The sequence below is a fragment of the Dinoponera quadriceps genome, unplaced genomic scaffold, assembly GCF_001313825.1.
Source record: "Dinoponera quadriceps isolate SergipeBrazil2010 unplaced genomic scaffold, ASM131382v1 scaffold367, whole genome shotgun sequence".
Lineage (NCBI taxonomy): Eukaryota > Metazoa > Arthropoda > Insecta > Hymenoptera > Formicidae > Dinoponera > Dinoponera quadriceps.
Window position 1 is genome coordinate 2,319,765 of NW_014554712.1, and position 22,712 is coordinate 2,342,476.

At 42.8% G+C, this 22,712-nt stretch overlaps 1 protein-coding gene across 1 annotated transcript; it reads left to right on the forward strand.

Annotated features, from left to right (window-relative positions):
* Positions 1-1,709: 1,709 nt before the first annotated feature.
* On the forward strand, positions 1,710-22,560 carry LOC106741039 (zinc transporter ZIP13 homolog). Its single transcript, XM_014612598.1, has 5 exons — positions 1,710-2,839; positions 17,798-17,908; positions 20,096-20,349; positions 20,743-21,355; positions 21,473-22,560. Exons 1-5 carry the CDS (start codon positions 2,605-2,607, stop codon positions 21,640-21,642), a joined length of 1,383 nt encoding a protein of 460 aa, XP_014468084.1. The 5' UTR covers positions 1,710-2,604; the 3' UTR covers positions 21,643-22,560.
* The last annotated feature ends 152 nt before the right edge of the window (positions 22,561-22,712 follow it).

Below are 22,712 nucleotides of genomic sequence, written 5' to 3' on the forward strand. Positions count from 1 at the left end.
AATCAAAAACAATTATATATATTATATATATACGTAGAGTTGAATATTAAAAAAAATATATAATATTATAATGATATTACATAATACTATTTTTTAAATTAGAAGACATATAATCATTTATTAATATTCTAGAAATATTACTTAATATTAAATAATATTACGCGCTTATAAGGAACATATTACCTTCAAAAAATTACAACCAATACATTGCAAATATGTACGTAATAATATATAAATACGAGTACACATTGTGAACAACTATATAATAATTATATATTGTTACATATTAATTTCAATTAATGTAATGAATATAAGTGAAAAATTAGAAACACCGTTTCTTTTAATTTTTATTACTATGTTTACTATTTATATTATATTTACTATAGTCCGAGATTTAACGCGAGTCGCATTTCGCTATTTTGTTTCGCTCCTCGCATCAACGATCAGTTATCCTGAAATATTGTACTAAAAATAGCCTCGCCGCCATGCGTATTCTACTTCAGCGTTGATCCACTAGATAGCGCCTCCTCCTCCTCCTCCGCAATCTGCGTCTTTGAATTGGAAACATCGTTGATATCTGCGTTCCGCAACGCAATGTCCGATTCTCTCGTGAAATTCACGCAGAAATTCAAAAGCGAGACGGACGTCGCACGAATTATCGCGAGCGCGAACGCTATCCAAACGATCCGTGATCCGGTGATTAGGGGTTCACTGTATCCGAATACGTGTGTAATACAATATGTGTGCGCGCACTGATAACGCGATTTATCCGCCGATTTTATCGTCGCCAGTCTAAATTACGAGATAGGAACAAACATCGTGATCGCGCGTTATCTGCGGCCAATCGCTGCCGGGTCCACTTATCGGCTGATAATAGCGTGCACCGCTATCAATGGTTCAGAGTCGAGGTATAAAAAAACAGATTCCAAGGAAAGAATACGGCAGAGAGATCGGCAGGATGACGATCCGGTTGGAGGTGGGCACGATCGTGCCGGTCGTGCTGTCCAAATGGGAGAGATTATTTCGAATATCTTCCCTCCGCTCCGAGGCACAACTTCTTCGTTGACCATTTTTCTTGATGGTCCATATTCCGAGCTTTTATCGATAAAAGTGCTTCGAAAAGTGACCTCTAAGGACCCGATTGGCCGAAAGAAGCCGTACATTTAAGGCGCTTTCATTGGTAAAAGTGAGTTCAGAATACGGATCTGTCTTTCTCTCTTTCTCTTATCGTCTCTCCGCAGAGAAGCGGAAAAACCTCGTCCATAATGGGCCGTAAGAGTACATTTATAAGAAGCAAAAGTAAGAAATTAACCTATCATAATCGAATATTCTCCTTACATTCGAATATAATTGGTAAATTTTTTTATTCTTACTTTTTATGAACACACTCCTACTGCTTGTTCTCCACCACGGTTTCAAATCACGGTGAAACGAAATTGAGGGAAATCGCGATGCGGAGAGAAGGACGTTCCCGTTTTCCCGAAACGAAGCAAATAATCGACGGACCTTACGGCGGATATCACGCGCTCCTTCTCTCCGTTCTCCCGAGTCTCATTTTTTTTCTCGTCCGTGCCTCTTGCGCGTCTCTGACTAACCCTCGCGACACGTCACAGTGACGTCGCCTTTTACCGCCCTCCTGCCGTCGTCCTCGGCAATATCCGCGTCCGTCCTCGTTCGTCGTTCGTCGGCGCCGCTCGTTCCTTCTCGTTTCCGCTCACGGGCAATGCGCGGCGGTTATAAAAGCCGCCGCTCTCGGCGGAGCGCGCATCAGTCGTTCGCTCGGTCGCGATACGTGTTGGTGGTGTTTCAAGAGAGCGATTGTACGAGAGACCCACGAATCAACCGCGAGAGGAGAATTGTGATCGTGAGAAGAAACGTACGCAGAGCCGGAAGCAGAGCGTGAGAGGTGGTGGTGCCCAGGGCGCGACGACGTTGTTCGCGCGTCTCCGAGATCGCGGTCGCATGGCACTCGGCTCGCCAAGACGGCGGTGCGTTGGTACGCGCGTCGACACAGCGGCATGAAATAACACGACGAGCACGAGAGCTGGTCTCGACGAAGCGGCGGCGAAGACGACGACGTCCTGATTCCAAGCGTCCGCGCTCAGTCCTCAGTGTAGGCTAGCCGGTCGCTCGGCGGTCGTTGTCCCGGCATTTCCGGCACATCGCGACGTAACAACACACGACCTTCTGCAGCGAAGCAGAAGTGCGAACGAACCACGCGCGCGCCCACGAACGAATGTTTCACAACATCGACGTAGAGCGTCGAGATTGCTGATGCGATCGAGAACTCCTTTTCTCCATTCACGCGTAATCTAGAGCGAGGCTGTCTCTCTCTCTCTCGCATGTCTTCGAACGCGTCGTCGTGATAACATCGTCTTCCACGAGGTGTGCGCGCTGTTTCGACGGCTGCTTTCGTTCGCGCCGAGAGGTTATCCACGGCGGAGAGCCGGACGGTGTTCCGTCAGGCTGACGGGGAGGGGCGTCGCGCATCATCTCTCCATCGACGAAGGACGATCCTCGAGCCGGCGCTTCCACGACGCGCTTTGACGACGACGGAGGATCGAGAGACGGGATTTTGACAGGAACGAGAGAGCGACAACAAACATGGCGGCGACGGTGGCGGACGCGTGCATCGACTGTAACTGCACGGACGTGGTGGACATTCTGCACGACGTCTACGAGGGATTGGACGTTACCTGGCCGTGGAACGACTTCGACGGGCTCTTCGCTTATCGACCGTGGGTGTTCTCGCTGTTGGGGAGCACGATGGTCGGTCTCACCGGCATCTTCCCCTTGTGGCTCATCCCTATACAAGACGGCGTGGATCTAAAGACCGGCGGTAAGTCATGTGTGTTTACCTGCCCCGAACGTCGCCTCGGTGAGCGCGAAAGGATCACACTGAGAGGAAAATACAGTTATAACAGTATTTTCGCGGACAACAATGTCCTTTTTTTATTTCAACTGCAAAAATAGTCGAGAGAACTATTTTTCTGGTAAATGTCACTTCAGTGTTAATGACAATGATCTTACGTGTATGTTGATGCTACTATTTTTGCGGTTAAGATAAAAAAAGGATCTCGCCGTTCCCAAAAATAGCTGTATTTTGCTCTCGGTGTAATTATGAAAGTTTCGGCAAACGCCAAAGAGACTCGGCCAAAGTCAATCGAACTGCCGACTTTTAAAGCTGGGTACACACTGAGCGAACGTACAAACGGCGAATGTGTAATTTGAATGTACAGTTTCGCGTCTGAACGAACTTCCGTTGATGTAAAACTTGACGAGCAAATCGTCTCGAAAAAGCGTTCGGATCCGTTATAGCGTACACAATTTCCAAATTGCGACAACGAAAGTTTGCATTTGCTGTTCGTAATCATCCGATAAGCCGCAATGTGAACAAATCAACTCGAAACGTTCTATTCGAATTTGTCACGACACAAAATGGAAGTACCAATGGCTGGATGCGTACCTAATTGGTGGATATTCTTGTTGTTTTAGTAAATACAAACGAGAAGTCATTAAACTTAAAATATTCATATATATTCAACGTATGCATATGTATCCTATGTTGAAAGTTTGAATATTTAGAGGCCAGAATAACAAGAGTTAGTTACATGTTCAGGCATTGGCATATTTTTACCTTGCATATTTTTCGAAATGTAACAACGGAAGTTTTTTGCATTCGCTATTCGTTCGTTTCTTAAGTGTATATGTACCTTTTAAGGGAATACAGTGTTTAGCGTTTGAGTGAATTTTGGTAATTACTCGGCTGCTCGCAATTGGTATCTCGCGTTGGCTTCCCGGTCATATCGTTCGAGAGCCTTGATAATTTAATCGATTGTTGCCAAAATCGGTCGACGGTAGAACTGATAGGAGAGGGAACGGGCCAATAAGAGCAAGAGTACGGTTAAATTAGTGCCATATTATTATAAACACACGAACGTGTTGAAGATAGCATTTATTGCACATCTAAGAATTTAATTTCATTTAAAACTGATAAAATTTCCATGATAATAAGCTAAAGTTATCTCTGTTAATTAGAATCGAAGTCCTTTGTATGCAATTCAATCGAAGCTACTCGCGTTAATTCAACATAATTTGGAAGAATCAAATTTCCGCGACGCGGTTAAATAAGACATCTCGTTATCCGCTGGATTGAGTAATTGCTTTGACTGTTTTCGTATACAATAAAGTGAAACTCTTCCTTACTTGAATACGAGAATTTTACTTGAATATACGAGTGCGTCTCGCGATTATCTAGCGGTAGATATGCGATTAATCTCTTGTTTTGACTTTGTCGTCCGTTGCATAATATTCCGACATTCTGTGGAAACGATATATCTGGATTCTCAAGTGCGGCAGTTTAATTTTACCGAGACAAAAAACATGTTGCAACGCGCAACTCGCGTAACTCGGTATTATTCCGCGAGCTCTGTTTCACGTCGACAACCGCGATTTACTGATTATTACAATACAATTCACGCTGTGACAATTTAAAAAAAGAAACGCTGGCAATCGTTTCGACTTTTTTATATTTCGATAGGATAAGAGGGAACGGAGAGTTGCAAAGGATGGCGCATGATTTCAGCCCGATGAAACAACGGCTGTCGCGTTATCGTTGCAATTATCATGTGTTTACATAGTCATGGCGTAGGCAGTCTCGACAGTGTCTCTCTTATTTTTTCAAGCAGCGCTGTTGACTTTATATATGCGAGGTGCAATAATAACAGCGCAGACGACCACATCCGCCAGAAAATCCGCCGATAATAATAATAACAATAACAACGAAAATTGTCGCTTATCCGCGGCTTGAATCGCATCATCGCGCAATAATTTCAATGCCCGTTGGCGAAATTGTGAAACCCGATTGCCTTGGCATTGAGAATCCCGCGGAGCGCAGAGGTTCTCAAACTTTCTCATTGCTCTTTGTACGCTTGCTGAATACAAAGCGGCGAGCGGTTGAATGGAATTAAAAGGCGAATCAGATTCTAAATTAAAAACTCCAGAGCAGCGGCCTTCCCGGGTCTCCCTACGCTTCGATTCGCTCTCTGCGAATTGCAAATTCTCCCGCCGAGAGAATTCGTTCTCGACTCTTCTCGTTTTCGTTTTTCCTCGACCGTGCATCTATGATTTTTAACGCATTTCGTTCCTACGCGCCGTCCGATCGTATCGTGTATAATTGGTTTCAGTGTATACGATTGTACGGAAAAACTGCACTGGAAAATCAGTTTTTCACGTTGGATCTGCCTGATGACAGACAACCAAGCGCATTTTGCTCGAAAGGAAATTTTTCTTTATAAAACCAAAAATAAAACCAAAATAAAACCAAAAATTTTTCTTTATAAAAACCAACATTGGTTCATAACAACTAGAAATTTCGCTTTGTACAGTCCCTGGCCATATTATTAGACGCACTTTGATTCTTTAATAGAATACAGGCTGGGAGGGGAAGAAAAGCTACTAATTTTATGTTTACTCGATTAGAATAGTTTTCGGTGTCAAACAGCGAGCTTTTGCCTCTGCAACCTTTTGAGATGCCAAATCACTTATTTTATCCATAATCTTACCGTCTTATCCATCCTTTAATATTTGCTCGAAATTCTCACGACACTGATTGTCAGTTAATATCACGGATAATATTTGACGAGCCCTCCCCTCTTGCCTGGAGGATACGAAGGATGGGAATAATCCTATTCAAGACCGTGCAAATAGCCTTGCGGAAACAAGTCCCCGCGGATTTGCGTTCCAGAACTCGCGATTATTATCGCCCTAACTAGATGATAGTCCGCTCAATTAGTGATACTCGTTGAAGCATGCACGGCAAGAGAGCCACTGGAGGAGCAACATTGTTCGTTTATAATTTACTTCTGTTCGACACTCGACAAGGTACAATGTCGAAAGATAGAACCATGAGACGATCGATTTCGATCGTTTCGACAATATCTTTTTCATGCAGCGATAGCTTTGTTTCGAACATTTATTTCTAAACTTGACTTATCTCCCTCAAACTCGGCTAAGCAGTCGTCGATATATATATATATAAATTCTTTTTTTATCACGATTGATGCGATAAAGATGAGTCAGTTGTTTCTCAAAAATTCTCGAGATTGATGCATCATAGCATCGTCGGAACTTCCACTTTTCACGAAGGCGAGAAGATGGACGGAAGATGAAATATAACGACGGCTAAATACAGCGCTCCCCAAAACGTTCGCACAAAGAGATCCTACAACTCGTTGTATTCGCAGCGTCGCTGTGTATTATGAATTATATAAATATATATGTGAATTATATAAATATATGCGCATGCGAACACACTTTTTTTACCACGATGTGCTGTATTGATAGCGTACAAAAGTCGAGGTCGCGTATTCTACGTTTGAAAAAAGAAACAGCTGTGTTATATAATATCTCACGGTGACAATTTCGCTTAAGGAAAGCAAAATAAGGAAAGCTGAAAGTGCCCGGGCACAAAAAAACAAATATAGTTAGTGAATGAGCGATGGATCTGTTCCCGATAGTGTTAATTCACGCGAACGAGACCATTTCTTTTTCGCTCGATTACGACAATTCGCGAAGTTCATGAACCGATCATGAGGAAACACAGACGAAGATCGCGTTTCGTTCCAGCGTGTCCGCACTCGCTTCTTCTTTTCTTCCTTTCTTCCAAGGGCGCGAAATGGTTTTGCATCGTTCAACTCGACGGGACAAGAAAGCCCGAAGAAAGAATGCAGTTGCACAAAAAATAAACCCCGAGTATTCTCTCTCTCTCTCTCTCTCTCATCGTACGTGGAGAATTCGCGAGAACCACGATATCACACACACTCGTTCACAGGACGTTCCCCCTTTTCAAGTGAGACGGTATGTACCTTGCTTTCATTATGCGCGATCAAGTATCACCCGATAGAGCGGAGTACACACACGCGCGCTCGCTTAAAAACAGATCCGTCCGGCCACGTGCAGCGGCCGCGTCTACTAACTGCGCACGAGATAATTGCGAGTCAGTCTGAGCAGTTGCCAACGAGACCACGGCGCGTTATAACGATACCTTTAGCGCAGTGCATCTCGGAATTACTTGCACTTTCGCGAGCGATTTTCGAGGGCTACGCTTGCTTTCGTCCCTTAAGCCCGTATCAGACTACGGATTAGGGATTAAGATTGCGGATCGGAGATTGGAAATCGACCAATGAAGTCACAGCAGGTCTGGATTTTGGACGTCTGACACGGCAAATGACACGCAATATCTCTCAACGTGTCATGTCTCACTTGTGACGTTACGAATCCAATATGATCGCAGCGAATACTCCGGAGCCTTAACGCGAAGTAGTAAGCGACCGTATGCACACGTATTAAAATCGCAGTATCACCTCGTGGTAGGAGGGGGAACCAGGTCAAACCGGCCTAGGGGGTCGTGTTGATCATGCATCTCATTTACGTATCTATTGTGAGGAGAACAGTGAACAAATGTTCCTTTTAGTATACTACTCTTCCCGCATGACGTTAAGCCCGCCTTTTGGTAGCAACGTTAACCATTATGCCGGCCTTTGTACATCGCACGTAGGGAAAAATTTTTACGCAATCCAGTCGGAATGTGTGTTCTCATTTGAAGAACGGGACACCATTTGAGTGACGGCTTCATTGAGAAAAGAGTTTAGTAACAATTAACCTCAACAGTCAACTTTAATGGCCGTTCACACAACATGTGTGTGATGCTACCGCCGAAGATTATTGGCCAGTACCACACTCTCTGTGTGATGATTTATGAATGTAAACAAGTAATTTTATGAATGTACAACAACAAATTTTAATAAAGTTTTTTTAAATTAATTCTTCAAAAATATTGCCGGCCCCTGGCGACGTTTGACTGCGTAGACGTGCGGCCATTAAAGTGTTAACAACTAAATCATTTAGTTTACTAACTAAATGTTTGGTAATTGTTACCAAACTCTTTTTCAGTGTACGATATGATCCTGAAATTTCACTTGTCGCTGTTTGCGTGTTGCATATGCACAATAGCGCACACGGACGCGGGTAATTACGCGTCCTTTCCGCCGGCGAGTAGGGATTATTTCGGCAATTGAAAGCCGTAATTGGCTCGGCGCACCCGGCGATAACGGACAATTACGCGTCGTTAATACGGCAGCGCGAAAACTGAAACTCGCCGTTTACACTTCGAGGGGAAAGGGGGAGGGGCGAAGAGGTCGACGAGAATGAACGGAAGAAAACAACGTGACTGTGATAAAAGCGACCGTTCCGCGCGTGTCGCGGCAACGTTTTACGCGAGAGAAAAGTGTAGACGTGAGAGAGACCTCTCGAATGTCACGGAACTTGGGTTCGGTGCGACGGTGGTGCGTTAAATGGAATTTCCGGTCCGTTTGTGAAATGCGAATTTCAATTTCTAGAAGAAGGAAAAATTCCGCCGTCTCTGCCGTCGTTCTTGCGAAAAAGAGGAGGGGGGGGAAGAGGTATCTTTCTCCACGGTCTCGTTTCTCCATTGTTTATCGCCCATTCTTCGGCAAGAATAAATATTCAACGAAACCACGAGCGTTCACCTTTCTAACGCATTAATTAATACTCGTAATAATGATGTTGCGAATACCAGACGCGAGACTCGCTTGTGGCGAGGCACAACAACTGTAAGAAAAGCACTACATTTTGATCGGGATCCCCAAGAAGTTTTACTCTTCAGTTACTAGACAGAAGTTAATATATAACTGTCCAGTAACTGTTCAAAAATGAAGTTTCTATCGAGGTAATGATGGTTCGTATCGTAATAAGATTCATAACTTCCGAATGATATTTGAAAGAATTTTTTAAAATAGAAATATTCGCCTTAGGGAGCGTGTGTGCGCTGGTATTTGCGCATTAATAGGTATTCCCGAAGAATTTATCGTAGTTTTCAAAGTTCGGCCGCCGTCGTAAATCAGTCGCCGAGGTGCCAGAAACTTCGCTGATTGCTCCGCGAAAAATCCGCGCTGCGCACCGTCCCTGAACGGGAAAAATACACTTAGAACTTTAGGAAACTCGAGTCACACGAACGCGGAAACAAAGATTTTCCCCGAAGGAAAGAATTTCCTTTGTGTCGTACACTTGTGTTCGTATATTTCGCTCGCGCGGCGATTATTTCAAGAGGAAATTCGTATCGCGGGGGGACCTGAATCTCATATATCTCTTCTATGCAATCGCCAGCTGTGCCTGTTACATGTTCGAAGAAAAGGGGTAAAAATATATAAATATAAATACATATAAATTAATATTTTTTAATCAACATTAATATTAATTTAATTGATAATCGAAGGCTATACAATGAGCATGATTAGCCGTTAGTGTTGATTAACGCGATTTGTCGTCGATAATTCGTCCGATTACACATCGTGCGTGTCAATAACGCGTCAGAATTGAAATTTCGGCTAACTTTTTCGTTCTCGATATCACCAGTTCTCTGCTGATCTTCGCGCCTTTATAAATTACACCGATCGATCGCGTCGCTGGACTTCGCACACCGCTGTAGACGGACTCTGACCTTTTTCTACGCAAATTATTAAACTTCGGACAACTTCGAGCGATCGCGGGTCATCTCTCGGGTGAATATTCTTATCAGAAGAGGAAGAAACTAATTCAGCTTCGGCAAGAAAAAAGGAGACGGTTGTGTCTCATTATTCTTCACACCGATGACAAACATAATCGAATAACGGCTATATATAATCGGCGTCACATTGCTTCTTTATTTATCGAACACTTCAGGTTCGCACAAATCGGGCACAAAACTTGTGATTGTCGATTAACACTGTCCGTTACTGTCCGTTCACAGTATTATCACATTTTTCATCGCCAGATTGCCGAATGGTATGTGTTAATATGAAAAAAAGCAATCAAGGGTTTGCATGCGCTTTCAAAAACGCGTGTCGCACGATCCGACGGAAGTCGTCGAAAAATTCCGTCCGTGCCGAGATAGCGCGCGAGTCTCGCGGACCGGCGATAGGCCACGATCGGGATCGATAGCGGCGGCCCTCTCGACCGCTGCCGACTTTAATTAACTTTCGTGCGGAATTACGTCGACACGGTGTGCGATTGCGACGTGTTTATTGCGTTCACTCGTTTTGCTCGTTCTTTACGTCCATTTACGTGGGGGGATTATTTATTTGCATATTTTTGTCGTGTTCATTCCTCGCGATTCGTTTCTCTCTGTTTCTCTCTTTTCGAAAACAGTTTATATTTTGCATCGGAATAAAAATATCACAACTTTTTCAAAACGAAAAAGACTTGTTCTAATAATTTAAAATGAAATCTCTTAACGGAAAACTCTGTATTATCTTGATACTCGTCGGAGCGACATTTCATAACTTTATTATCTTGCGCTTTCCGAATCAACGACGCGGCGGCGGTGGTGATCTTAAGTGGAGATTAACGGTGAACGTTACCGCTGCTGAACTTTAACGGCTTCAAGTTCGCGCAAATATATTTTTTTGCTCGCCCGCCTTTTATCTTCGCTTTCGCCCCCCCCCCTTTCCTCCTAATATACGCTCACGCAAAGTCGTATTACGACGTTTGGCTTCTTCTGTCGGCGATTAAATCGCATTTCGCCGCCGAAATCCGCTCGTCCGTTGAGCCGTAACGTCGGCGTTGACTTTCGTACCAACAGTTGCAGCAATTGTTTCGTCGAAGCGCGTCGAATTTCACATTTTAGAAGCGCGTTTCCCGACGACGCCGAATCGAACTTCTCGCGAATATTTGAACCTGATTTGAACGGAAAATATTTTGATTCTCTTTGTTTCTAAAATGGAAGACAAATATTATATAATTCTAGTAAATATTCTTTTAGTTTTAAAACTACTTTACATTTGCATGTAGTAATTCATTTACGAATTAAAGTATTTCTGTGTTCAAATAAGTATTTACTACAAGCTATTAAAATTTGCTTAAGTTGATAATGATGCAGATATTATTCAATTTAAAAAGCTAAAAAAACAATTACGTTCATTTGAATCTAGCACTTTCTTTTTGCTGCGTATCGTTCTGCGACGATTGGTCCCAATCTCTGTTGTCAGGACGAAAAATAAAGGAATGGAATCGAGGTCGCATTTAGGGAGGGCGGCACATAAGAGGGCATATTTCGCGCGGCCGACATCGCGTAAAATTCGCGCTAAAACTCTGATCGCGTTCGAATTCTTTCTGTTTTTTATCTGACAAGATTTCGCGCGATAGTGTGGACTGCCGATGGAAAAATAAGCGACGGAAAGATTTATACGTGCCATCACTACCGTATAGATTCGTCTTTCGATACCGCGTATCGAGTCTTCTGCTATCTCCCGCATCGACATTGAAGATAATTAGTCCCTCGCGAAAACACTCGTCGGGGAAAAAGCCGCGAAATGTGATGCGAGATTTCCTTAAAAAAAGTAACCATTTGTAAAAAATAAAGTCGAAGCGGCCGTTTATCAGATATCGTGTACCACACTTAATCGTACTTTGCAATGGAATAAAAGTGCACCACTTTTTCGAAAAAAATAACCTTGTTTTTCTAATAATTTAAAGTGAAACCTTTTAATAGAAAACCCTGTACATTCGTCAAAGAAAAAAAACGCGCGTTTGTTCGCTCGCTCGCGTTTTGTAACGCGTAAATCGCAGAACGAAAGAGAAGCGTCGGAAAAACGGATGCGGCTCTGAGTTATAGTAGTGGCCTCTCCGCGTATTGTTTGGCGCGCGCGCTGCAACATTAATGTATTCGTGGGATGAGTTGTTGTTTCAGAATTCGAAGCAAAACACAGCGCGATAGCGTATTCGGACCACGGCTTCTATGGCCGCCACGACGATGCACAATTCTGTCCGTGTCTCGCACCGAATTCGGTATTCCCGGCGACGTGTAATAAAAGTATTCGTAAGAACATGAGAATAACGCGGTCGCGTGATTAACAACGCGATATTCTCTGGAGAGCCGATTAAATATTCATCTTCGAAGAGATCCCATCACGACACGATCCTTAAACTTTCATGGCGTCCATCCATTCCGGGGAGATTCCGCACCGCGACGAGAGTTTTAGCGACGTGAGTTAACTTTTTAAATCGAATTACGCTTCTCGAGATCGATCGTGCGATCAACTTTTAACTCTCAATGCGCCGTCATCAGGGGACATTTTCTACTTCGAGCGGTTGCGTAACTGTTTCTAAATTGTTCTCTTCCAACGCGTTCAAAAGTTACGAATTTTTTCCTTCAAATAGAAAAATTGTGTTTTCCCCCCGTATTTTTCTAAAAGAAAAAAAAAAGTCACAAATATTGAAGATTAAACAACGTTTATAATAGAAAGTAATAGAGACCTGAAGTAATGTCGAAACATTTTTTCCGACTTCTTTTATTCATTCAGCGAGATAAGTGGTTCTGTCCGCAAATAATCCACAAATCACATGGCGTTAGAGCGAAAAATAGCGAATTGCACGGGGAATTAAACGTTGAATTATATCTACACTGACAAAGAAAGGAGAGAACTGAAATGTCTCTCTCTTTGGAACATTCGGTATACGGAGTACTGTTTCAGCTCGGTTTCTCTCGTGTACATCGCTCTCGTGTTTCGCATTCTGCCCTTTCAGAGTGAGCGGTTGAACCGTGATCTTTGGACACGTTATCGACTCTTCGTCGTGTGCGGAATGGCTGTGCAACGTTTGTTGTGCGTGCTGCAGTCCCCTGCTAAAAAAAAAGACGTCCCTCCGGGTTGATAATATATTTGTTTATCAGTCACGTGCCGCGGAGTGTGTCCGATGTGAATATTCACTGATACCGCTCGTAACGGGGAAAAGCGACATCGAGCAGTACAACGCGCGAGAACTGTTAATGCCGAGGAGACATTTTTGCACTGCTCGAAAATTGCATGGAAATATCTCACATGGGAATGATAAAAATATCAGTTCCATGGCCATATTATTAGACGTACCTTAATTTTTTACAATTCATTGACTTCCGAGAACCAGCTTTATAATATGGCTCATCTATCGATCAAATTATGTTATGCCAGAGACTGTACGTAAGAATTAAAAATAAAAATAAATAAAACTCATCGTACGTTCGTATGATGAAATGACGCGAGCAGACATCGCGGTCCAACGCGAGATCGGTTTTCCGTAAGCATGTATTTTAAACTTTATCTCGGAGGTTAAATTCAAAATTTCACAGCGAGGATAGCGCGGATTTTACTGATCCTCGCGATTTCTCACGGGCGGATCTGGGCGGTGGGAATTATTTCGAGATTCGGATAGGGGAAATGAGACGTTCGGAGACGCTCGCGAAATCGAGAACTCGAGTTTCTCCCTTGCGAACGTATTACGACTTCTGAAATTCAAAGGCTCACTGCGGCGTGGTGATTTGTAGCTCGGGAACTAAACTGAAAGATTTTAATATCCCCGTATTACCCCGTCGTGTAAATCCCTGCTGCCGTTTCTGCAAAACAGTCTCGTATTAATAGTCTCATTTCCTCTCTCTTTTTCTGGATTATGTCGCTTTTCGTATCTCGAGGCGACGGCCGCGCTACTACGTGATCCTCGCGATTCTTGGTCCCGATTCTATTGCGCAATCGGGTTATTATTCTAACAGCAGTTCCAACATCTGTACTGCGAGTTCGCGACGTGCCACGCACGCAATTATTACACTAACTGCGAGCGTTCGCCTCTGATCCCCTCGGCGTCTTAGCATTTTTCATTCTTTCTTAATATTATTCCGCGTGCGTATTTGCAGCTCGAGATTGTTGGTCGACTCAATGAAACGATCATTACGCGAATATGTTACACGAGCAACTTTGCGCACCTCAAAATAACGAAGAAAATCGTTCACGGCGAAAGACGGGTACCGCTACTTCGTAAATTCTTCCACGATCAAAGGTAATTCGAATGCCGAAGGCGATCCGAAGTGTCTCGAAAATTTTCCGAAGCATTCCGTCTCGTTTCAGCGTGACGAATAAAAAAGCGACGCGAAAGAGTCAAAATTAGCGGCGTGTGCGTTTCTAGGAGAAAGATGATCTAAGCGCACGCAGCGAGCTCGTGCCGCGCGCATTCGATTGTTGTTGCGACATGTGAAACGTTCGATGCGCAACGAGTTTTCAAGTACGCGTCGCGATTCAATAACAACAAAGAATAGAAGCGAGCGAGAGGCGCACGCGCGTGGTGCATCGCCGCCAGACAGCGATTGTCAAACGAATTATAATCGCACCGAGAGAAAAAGGTCAGTCGGCGCTACAATTGTAAAAAATGTCAAATGAATAAACCATCGATGCGAAGATCAGCAATTGTCGCTCACTTGTAAATCAGTATTAATCCAATCGCATAACGCCTAATTCGACGAGTGACATTCATTTTTACTGTAATACGTTTAACGTTTGGCTCACAGAAAATACCACGTGACTTGCCTTCGGCGATTCGCGACGATATTTTTACGCGATAACTGTAGCACACGTTCCGAAAGATCGCGCCTGCGTAATGTTGGACGGGTTCGCGTATTGCTGCGTAATAGCGTGCGGTTGCCTGTCACCCCCCTCCCCCCCTCTCTCTCTTTCTCTCTCTTTGGATTTTTTAATCTCGCGTATAACACCTTTTCAATCTCGCGTTACGCTTAAATGCAGAGAGAGAGAGAGAGAGAGAGAGAGAGGACGGCGCCGCTCTTCCGCGAGCGATTGCTCGAGAACGAGAAAGATAAAACGTCATCTGCCACTTTCGCGTCCGTCGTTGCGCGCGACGCACGTTATATCAGCGTGTAAAATTGTTTCGCCGAAACACGGCCAGGGGATGATATTCTCCCGCCAGAAATAAGAGAAAGAGATAAATTAGCCTGTTGAGCTCACTGATAAACCGTCCTTCAGTTGTCGCCCGGGGAAACTTTTCCCGCGCGAAAGGAAGTAAAAATCGAGACAGAATGTGATACCGATGTAGATATGATAAAGTATTCCACCGCGCCGCGATAAACTTTTTATCACTCATAGTCTTTGAAGAGAGACATTTTATTATAGACGGACTATAATAGCTAGTTGCGGAGCGAGAAAAAATGACCGAGATCGAAAAATTCCGCGATTTGAACGAGACGGAGTTTCGACGATGCGACTCATTTATAGGAAACATCAATGTCGTGATGCAACATCGAGAAAGAATTGCTCACAGAATATGATGATTGTTTCTAAGAGTTGTGAAAAAGGAAAGGAAAATAAGTGCCCGTTTATCTTATCGTCGGCTGCATCGCCATGCATATTCATGTCTCATCAATAATATCCTCACTTATTTACGCCGTTTATGCTAATCGAAACGACGGGATACATTTTTTTTTATACCTGTTCCGAAACTGATGCAATTCGTATCGAATTGCATCAGTTTCGGAATACGTATGCCGTAAGAATACTACGTAAAAAAGTAGGTCGTCGTAAAACGAACGACTACGATTCGACCGAACGAACGAATTTTTAACCGCTTGCTCGTTTGAATGACCTGATCACTCTTTCTTCTTTTTTACCCGTCGAATTCCAGCCGGCTGAATCAACGCCTTCGCTGTATTATTCTCTAGGAATAGCTAGTCCTCGCTCAGGGGGTTTCAACAATCGCGGTCCGCGTATCGTCGAATGAAACTGACACGGGCGTTTATCATCGAGTGTTTTACTTTTTAACCGCCCCTTTGGGATATCAACGCGGTGTCAATTTTCGCGGTTCAATTTCCGTAAAAAGTTGAAGCGCTGAATTAAACAATATCTTTTCTTTTTTTAAAAGAGGATAAAAAAGGGGCCAAGTGCACATATTTTACCGTTACGTTGTTATTGCAAAAAAATACAACAAAAAGAGTCAAAAAAATTGTACTAAACGAATTATTATTGAAACAACCTTACTTAGGATGTGTGAATGGTAAAAAATGTTGAAAAAGGTATTGTATAAAAGTAAAATAATTAGTAATAGATTTATACTAGACTAATTCTTTTAGGTTAACCTTTTGCAACTAACCTTCCTTCTCTCATCTTTACTAACCTCCCTTTTTTCACTTCCCTTATTTTTGCTTGCTCCAGGTATCATAATGCGAAGAAAACGGCAGACTTTCGATAACTATATCGAATTCAGTTGCGCTTCTCTATTTATATCTATGACTCTAGTGTATCCGTAACTTGTTGCGATTTATCATAGAGAAAAAGAACCGTGGGGGCGGCCCCGCAATGCCGAAGTCGCGATTGTGATGAAGAGTCTCGCCAGCACTAGAAGAAGCGACGATTTAACGGTCGCGTTGCGCCGCATGTGGATCAAGGCTCGCCTACACATTATTTATATCTCCTTGCAACGCCATTTCCTCGCCTTTTCCGCATGAATCATACACACACATACGTTGACATTACGGTTATTAGACGGATAGCAAACGGTGGAATCTTCTGCTCCTAATACAAATATGCATTCATATGCGTGTGTGCGCATGCTATCTATCAACGACGATTATTAACTACGTCGCTTCAATTTCAATACGTGGCTCGACAACTTTGGACTTTCCCCATTTATTATCGCGAGCTATGGTCGTTCGGCGAAGTATCGCGCTTCTAATCATTCCGCGATTCGCTGCATGCTTCCAGCTAACTCATTCATCCGATTGACATCGTGTCTCGGTTTTCAAAAGGATATTTTTTTATCTTTATATTCTCGACACAAACGATGTCCGTTTCAACGAACAAAGCTGTCGTTCGGCTCGGTAAATCACGTCTTGGCACAGCAAGTTTACAACAATTTACATGAAAATGTACAGAAATTGCCATAGAAAGCATGTAAAAAATACGAAAAAAGTTCAAACTATTAATTTACAAAAATATTCACGTGTTTAATTTACTTGCTATAGGAATAAAGTTTTATTTCGCCGTATTTAAATCAACGTTTATTTCTGTGAGATAACGCTTATATTTCACAAGTAAATTTTCAAGTCTCTTTTTCTGAGTGTGTAAGCATGGAGTGCGTGGGAGTGCGTCATTGCGCCCTTCGCGCATGGCAGGAGATTCGATTTGCGGAGCGAGAGAAACGCGCGGTATCGGAACGGACGAATTATGTCTACACCACGAGCAGCATCCCGTGACCCGCACGAAGAAACGCGCATATATCCATGGTTTGCGGTTGTCACGTGAGCTCGCTCCGTCGACTTATCATCGTGTACCATACGCGCCCGCAACGACACGTGAACGACCGCCCGCGCGATTTGCGGTTCCGATGATCGGCCACGCACGCTCCGTCGCTTCTTCTTTCGTCCTCTCTCACGGGAAATTCGTGCGATCGTCGGAGGTTCCTCTCGAATTCAGGAATGGCGACGAATTCACGCCCAGGAACGCTTATCGTGGAAAAGAATACGCGACACACCGGAGGCCCGACTGAATGTTTCATTACTTCCCTCTTTCTCATTACCATACGCTACGTGCGTGTAACGCACGCTGCAGCCCGTAAACATTCGTGTCTACGGGATTTACCATTAAGAAATTTCATTTTTAATTATTAGAAAAAATTATTTTTTTTTTAATTTCTTGATTAGATTAACAACTGCTGGACGAGGAGGTGCTTCATCACGACCGAGAGCATTATGAGCTTACGAATTGTCTCCGCGAAATTTTCATCATTTCTGTAGTGAATTTTCACAACATTTCTATACGTTGCTGAAGAGTATATCGTTCCATTTTCGTTAACCGTGTACTTTTTACTTATCAGCTGTTGAGGTATGACAGTTCTATCTTTAGTAGTTTAAAAATGAAACCTCTTAATGGTAAACCTTATAGAATGAGTGCCTGTGCGTTAACGAATAACAATTCTGTCCTCCTTGTTGCAGAGAACGGCGGCACTTTGAGGATCCTGCTCAGCTTCGCCGTGGGCGCTTTGTTGGGCGATGTTTTTCTACACCTTTTGCCGGAAGCTTTCGAGAGCGAATTTCAGAGACGAGGTAATTGCGCGTTTGCTTTCATGCTCTGTTGGCGCAACGAGATTTCAGCCGTCCGGCTCGCAAAGAGCGTTTGAGTTTCGGTGTATCGTGAAAAAGTCATGCGCGTCGTCGCGAGAAAAAACGAGGTGAACCGTCGATCGAGCGATACACTGGAAATTGGGAGTGAAAGTGAACTCGCGTCTATTTTCGGACATTAAGGACACGCGTTTCTCCTTCTTTTTCTTCCTTTATTCGGACCCGAAAAATAGATTTGATGAATTTATGGCATTAGTCCGGATCTACGATAAGTTAATAAGCCTCTAGCTTTTTGTTCTAAACGAATAAAGTGTAAAAAAACGTTATTTCTGACAAAAGGCGTTTTCGGCGATGCCTCGTTTTTTCGCTGATAACGTTTTCAAATCTTCGGAACTGCGACGTCTGGTAGCATTAGAAACGCTTTTCGCTGGAAATTACGTTGTTGCTTAGCGCTTGGAGTGAAAGGCTTGCTACGTTTATTATAGATCTAGCCATAGTAGGACAGCGTGACAATAACAACACGTACGTCAGCGGCACGTTGTTATCAGGAGGAAATACGAACGAAAAAAGTTCGAATAATCTCGGTTTGTATTAATGAAGCTCGCAACAGCGCAGCTAACAAGTTAACTGCCACGACTTGCGTGTCTGCTGTTACGATATCTATCGTTCGATGCAACGTAGATGGAAACACGCAACGTCCTTGTCTAGCGTTCCTAAGATCCTATTCCGGATTAGCGTACGTTAAGTATGCCCTTTAATTCCGTTTTTCCCATACAGGCGTTGCGTATTATGTTTGTTCGCTCGGAGAAATTAGCCGTACGAGTTAAGTGACATGGTATAAATGAAATGAAATGGTATAAAATAGATAGACAATTGAATTTTTTTTAATGTAAAAATTATTTAGAAGACTCATTTTTCGCTCACTTTTTTTTTAAACTCACTCGCTATCTTCTTACTTCCTTGAGAATGAAACTCACATTTTTCGCTATTTTTGTCAACTAAACCGCTCTCACGCCTGTTTCTTCCATTTTCGCGCATATCATACATACGCATGTACGCGCTATGAATACGTTTTGTTGCGAGCTTCAGCACGTTAAGATGCAGCGGCACGACATCGTCGAGATAAAGATAGAGAGAGAGAGAGAGAGAGAGAGAGAGAGAGAGAGAGAGAGAGAGAGAGAGAGAGAGCTTTTATGAACGATTTAAGTGGCGACTTCGAATCCTATTGTGCGTCAGTTGCGGGATTTGAATTGTCAGCTGCGTTCCCTGCGCAAATTAAATGTCCCGCCGACCGAATTGCGATAGGGAATTCGAGACGATCCAGTCAGGCGAGGCCGATGATACCATTATGTGTAAATTGATCAGTGCCTCGCGAATTGGAGATCCCCTTACGCATTTTCCATTTGTTCTCTTTCGGCGGATACCGATGGAATCGATTACGTTGTATCACGGGCCGTACGGTGTGTGTGTTAAATTACGTAATTCGAGTGGAATCATCATTGAGTATGTAACGGTGTACATCGGAGAATACGCGATTTGCGCGCGCATGAATATGAATCAGTTTCTCGATTAATGAAGCCGTATATACGATACATTACAAACTCCATTATTGTTGACTTAATAATTTATTAGTAAGTGAACGCTTCATTTTCTCTCCTACACAGAGACAAAAGTTTCTTTAGATTTAGTATTTCTATTTACTCGGCTAAAATTTGTCTCATAGAAACAACATATACTTACACGAAATATTATTTGTTTGAGTAAAAAATTGTATTGTTTCGTTCAGGAAAACTCTATTATTTAACAGAAAGAACGCTGTTATTTGAAATAATATCTCAATAATATATCAATAAAATATTGATCACCATAAATATGTAAAATGAAACAAATAATTTCTTTATAAGAAAATTATCTTTCGTTTCAAACAATTTTTTTAAATTTAAGATAAAGATACATATTCGTTGAAGAGTTTAAGAGAAGAGTCGTACTTATTAATGGAAACGTTAGTTTCGTTGGAGCGTGTCAATAATAAGATTTGTTTGGATGGAATAATAAAACTTATTAAATTTGAAGAAATCTTTTTCTCTCAGTATATCCATCCTTGATCCATCTCCTTCCAGTTGCAGGCACGTTCCGCAGGGCGCGTTTATTGACGCGTACTCTTATTTACAGCCGAAAACAGCCAGGCATCTACACCGGCTGGTCTGTGGATACTGTCCGCCTTTCTGTTCTTCGTTATCTTCGAGAAGATCATTGCTGCCGTGAGTGAGGAAGCGCCGCTCATTGCGGAGCAGCAGAGCGACGAAGCCTCGAGCCAGGACGCGAGCATGGAGAAGGAGATGGACAACAACAACTGTATCACGCTGACGAACACCGAGGCCGCGAAGAACGGTTTCGCGAAGGAGTGCTTGCGAAACACCAGCGAGGTAATACACAATCAAAAGCACACACTCTGATACCCATCAGTATTTTTTCTTCGTGATTGGAAGATTTTCTGAAAACTATGCTGTGATAATATTTTATTCATTAAAAGGAAGTGTTTAATATCTATTGAAATTACTTTATCATTATATTCAGATCAGTCTGTAATGTAAATCCGACTCGGAAAATTCGACTCGTGTTCGAATTAAAGGAAGAATTGGATTCGACTCGACGTGAAATTCAATTCGATTTCGAATATATTACCGAAGATTCGATTCGAGAACCACGCAGATACTCGATTCGCGCCTCACCACTCAATCAAATGGTTGCCCGAGCGAAATCAACGTTATTGTATTGTTCGAGACGTCGATTATTCAAACCGCCCATATTCTTCGTAGATCTTCCTACGGAAGCAGCCGGACAAGAACGGATTCGTCGTGCAAACACCGAACGGCGTCAAGGATCCGCGGCGTAAGAACGGCTTTAACAAGGACGTGGACCTTGTGAGATCGGCATTAGCGAGCAAGTGTCCCAACGACAACGGGCCGTTGATGGACGAGACGAAGATCTGTTTGAAGAAACTGGCGAAGAGCAACGGCTTCGCGTCGACGATATTGCGGGCCGCCGACCAGCCCGTTACCTACCCGATCCCAAAGAATAACAACATCGTTGACCGTTTGATCGCCAAGGCGAACAAGCTCACGTACAGCTTGTCTCATGCCAGGTTCTTCGATCCTCAGTCCTTTCCCGGGTACCTCAACCTTCTCATGAACTTTCTCGACAATTTTACTCACGGCCTGTCTGTGGGTGGCTCGTTCCTCATTTCCTTCCGCGTAGGTGTCCTCAGCACATTCACTATTTTGGTGCACGAAATACCTCACGAAGTCGGGGACTTCGCCATTCTGCTGCGAAGCGGATTTAGCAGATGGGACGCTGCGCGGGCGCAGTTGGTCACCGCTGGCGGTGGTGTCGTTGGTGCTTTAGCTGCCGTGTTCTTTTCCAGTGGTCTAGGTAAGGGGGCGGCCTCTCCGCAGAAATCCGAAGTGTACATTTCAATTCGATTCTCGATAACTCGATAAGTAACGCGCACGAGAAAATAATAAATAATGTCAATAACCTTCTTTTCAGAGGAAAAAACCAATTGGATATTGCCGTTAACTGCGGGAGGATTCATACACATTGGTCTGGTAACCATCTTGCCCGACTTGTTGAGAGAAACAAACCCGATGGAGTCGTTGAAACAACTATGCGCTCTACTTTTTGGGATCGTCGTAATGGCCGCGTTGATGTTCGTTTAATCGTTCTGATCACATCACTAATGTGTTTGATTACGTGCAAAATTGATTCCGTTAACTAAGAAGGTCCTATTATGTTAATATATACATATATTGAATATAATTCCGCCGTTGCCGCCTCTACGTTTTAGCATCAGAGAGAAAGAGATAGTACTCCGAAGTTGCCATAGAGTTATATAATACTTGTTGCTCAATTGTGGTAGGATTTGATCGAGAAGGCTATACAGCAACGAGAATCGACTGACCAAACTCATGTATGCAATGTGTAATTGTATATATATGTATACATATAATATATATGTAATATTAATAAATTATATATATAATTTATTAGTATGTGTATATTATATGTATATATATTGGACTTAGTCTAGGGTTTGTAGCGTTTTATATTGGAAATATTCTTCAGCACTGGAATACCTTATTTATCTAAGTCTGAGATTATCTTTTTTCTATAGTTTATTCTGTTTGCCTGTAATATTTGAATGAGATTAATTTGAGTTTGCAAGAGTACAATTTACACCGCGACGAGAAACCGCGATTTGGACGATACAGCAGGCGACTGTTTCTCTTTTAAGCTCGAAACAATAGTAGCAGCGAGACAAGATTTGTTCCTTCGACGAAAACAATATATACATATATAATTTGTACGTTAAATTTATCGTGGAACTAATTATACACATGTTATCGCGTTAATATTGACAAGATAATTCGGAAAAATGCTGTTATAAATTTCGTATAGTTTATGCATAATAAACGCACACATCTTCCGTCATAGTCAGAGTGTCGATACCTTCCAGCGCGATATTGACGGTCACCTGGTTATTTTCGTTTGAATAACCGGACCAATGCGATACCAATTAAAAATTTTAAAAAAGCCCCAAAACCAATTTGACGTATAACCATCAAGTTGTGAAGAAATTAGAAAGATGATACGATGTTCATGCTATTTGCTTGTTTGATATATAGAAAGATATGCGGGAGTTGCGATGAAAACTTTCGAATCTAAGCGTGAAGCGTTTTACATGCGTGTATATTTATGGTGCACGCACGAAAACATTAAGTTTATTAAG

Bases quoted from the DNA above. Each gene is read 5' to 3' on its own strand.
- LOC106741039 (XM_014612598.1), top strand. From the start codon at position 2,605: ATGGCGGCGACGGTGGCGGACGCGTGCATCGACTGTAACTGCACGGAC. The intron at 17,909-20,095 runs GTAATTGCGCGT...TCTTATTTACAG, and splicing joins GAGCGAATTTCAGAGACGAG to CCGAAAACAGCCAGGCATCT. The intron at 21,356-21,472 runs GTAAGGGGGCGG...CCTTCTTTTCAG, and splicing joins GTTCTTTTCCAGTGGTCTAG to AGGAAAAAACCAATTGGATA.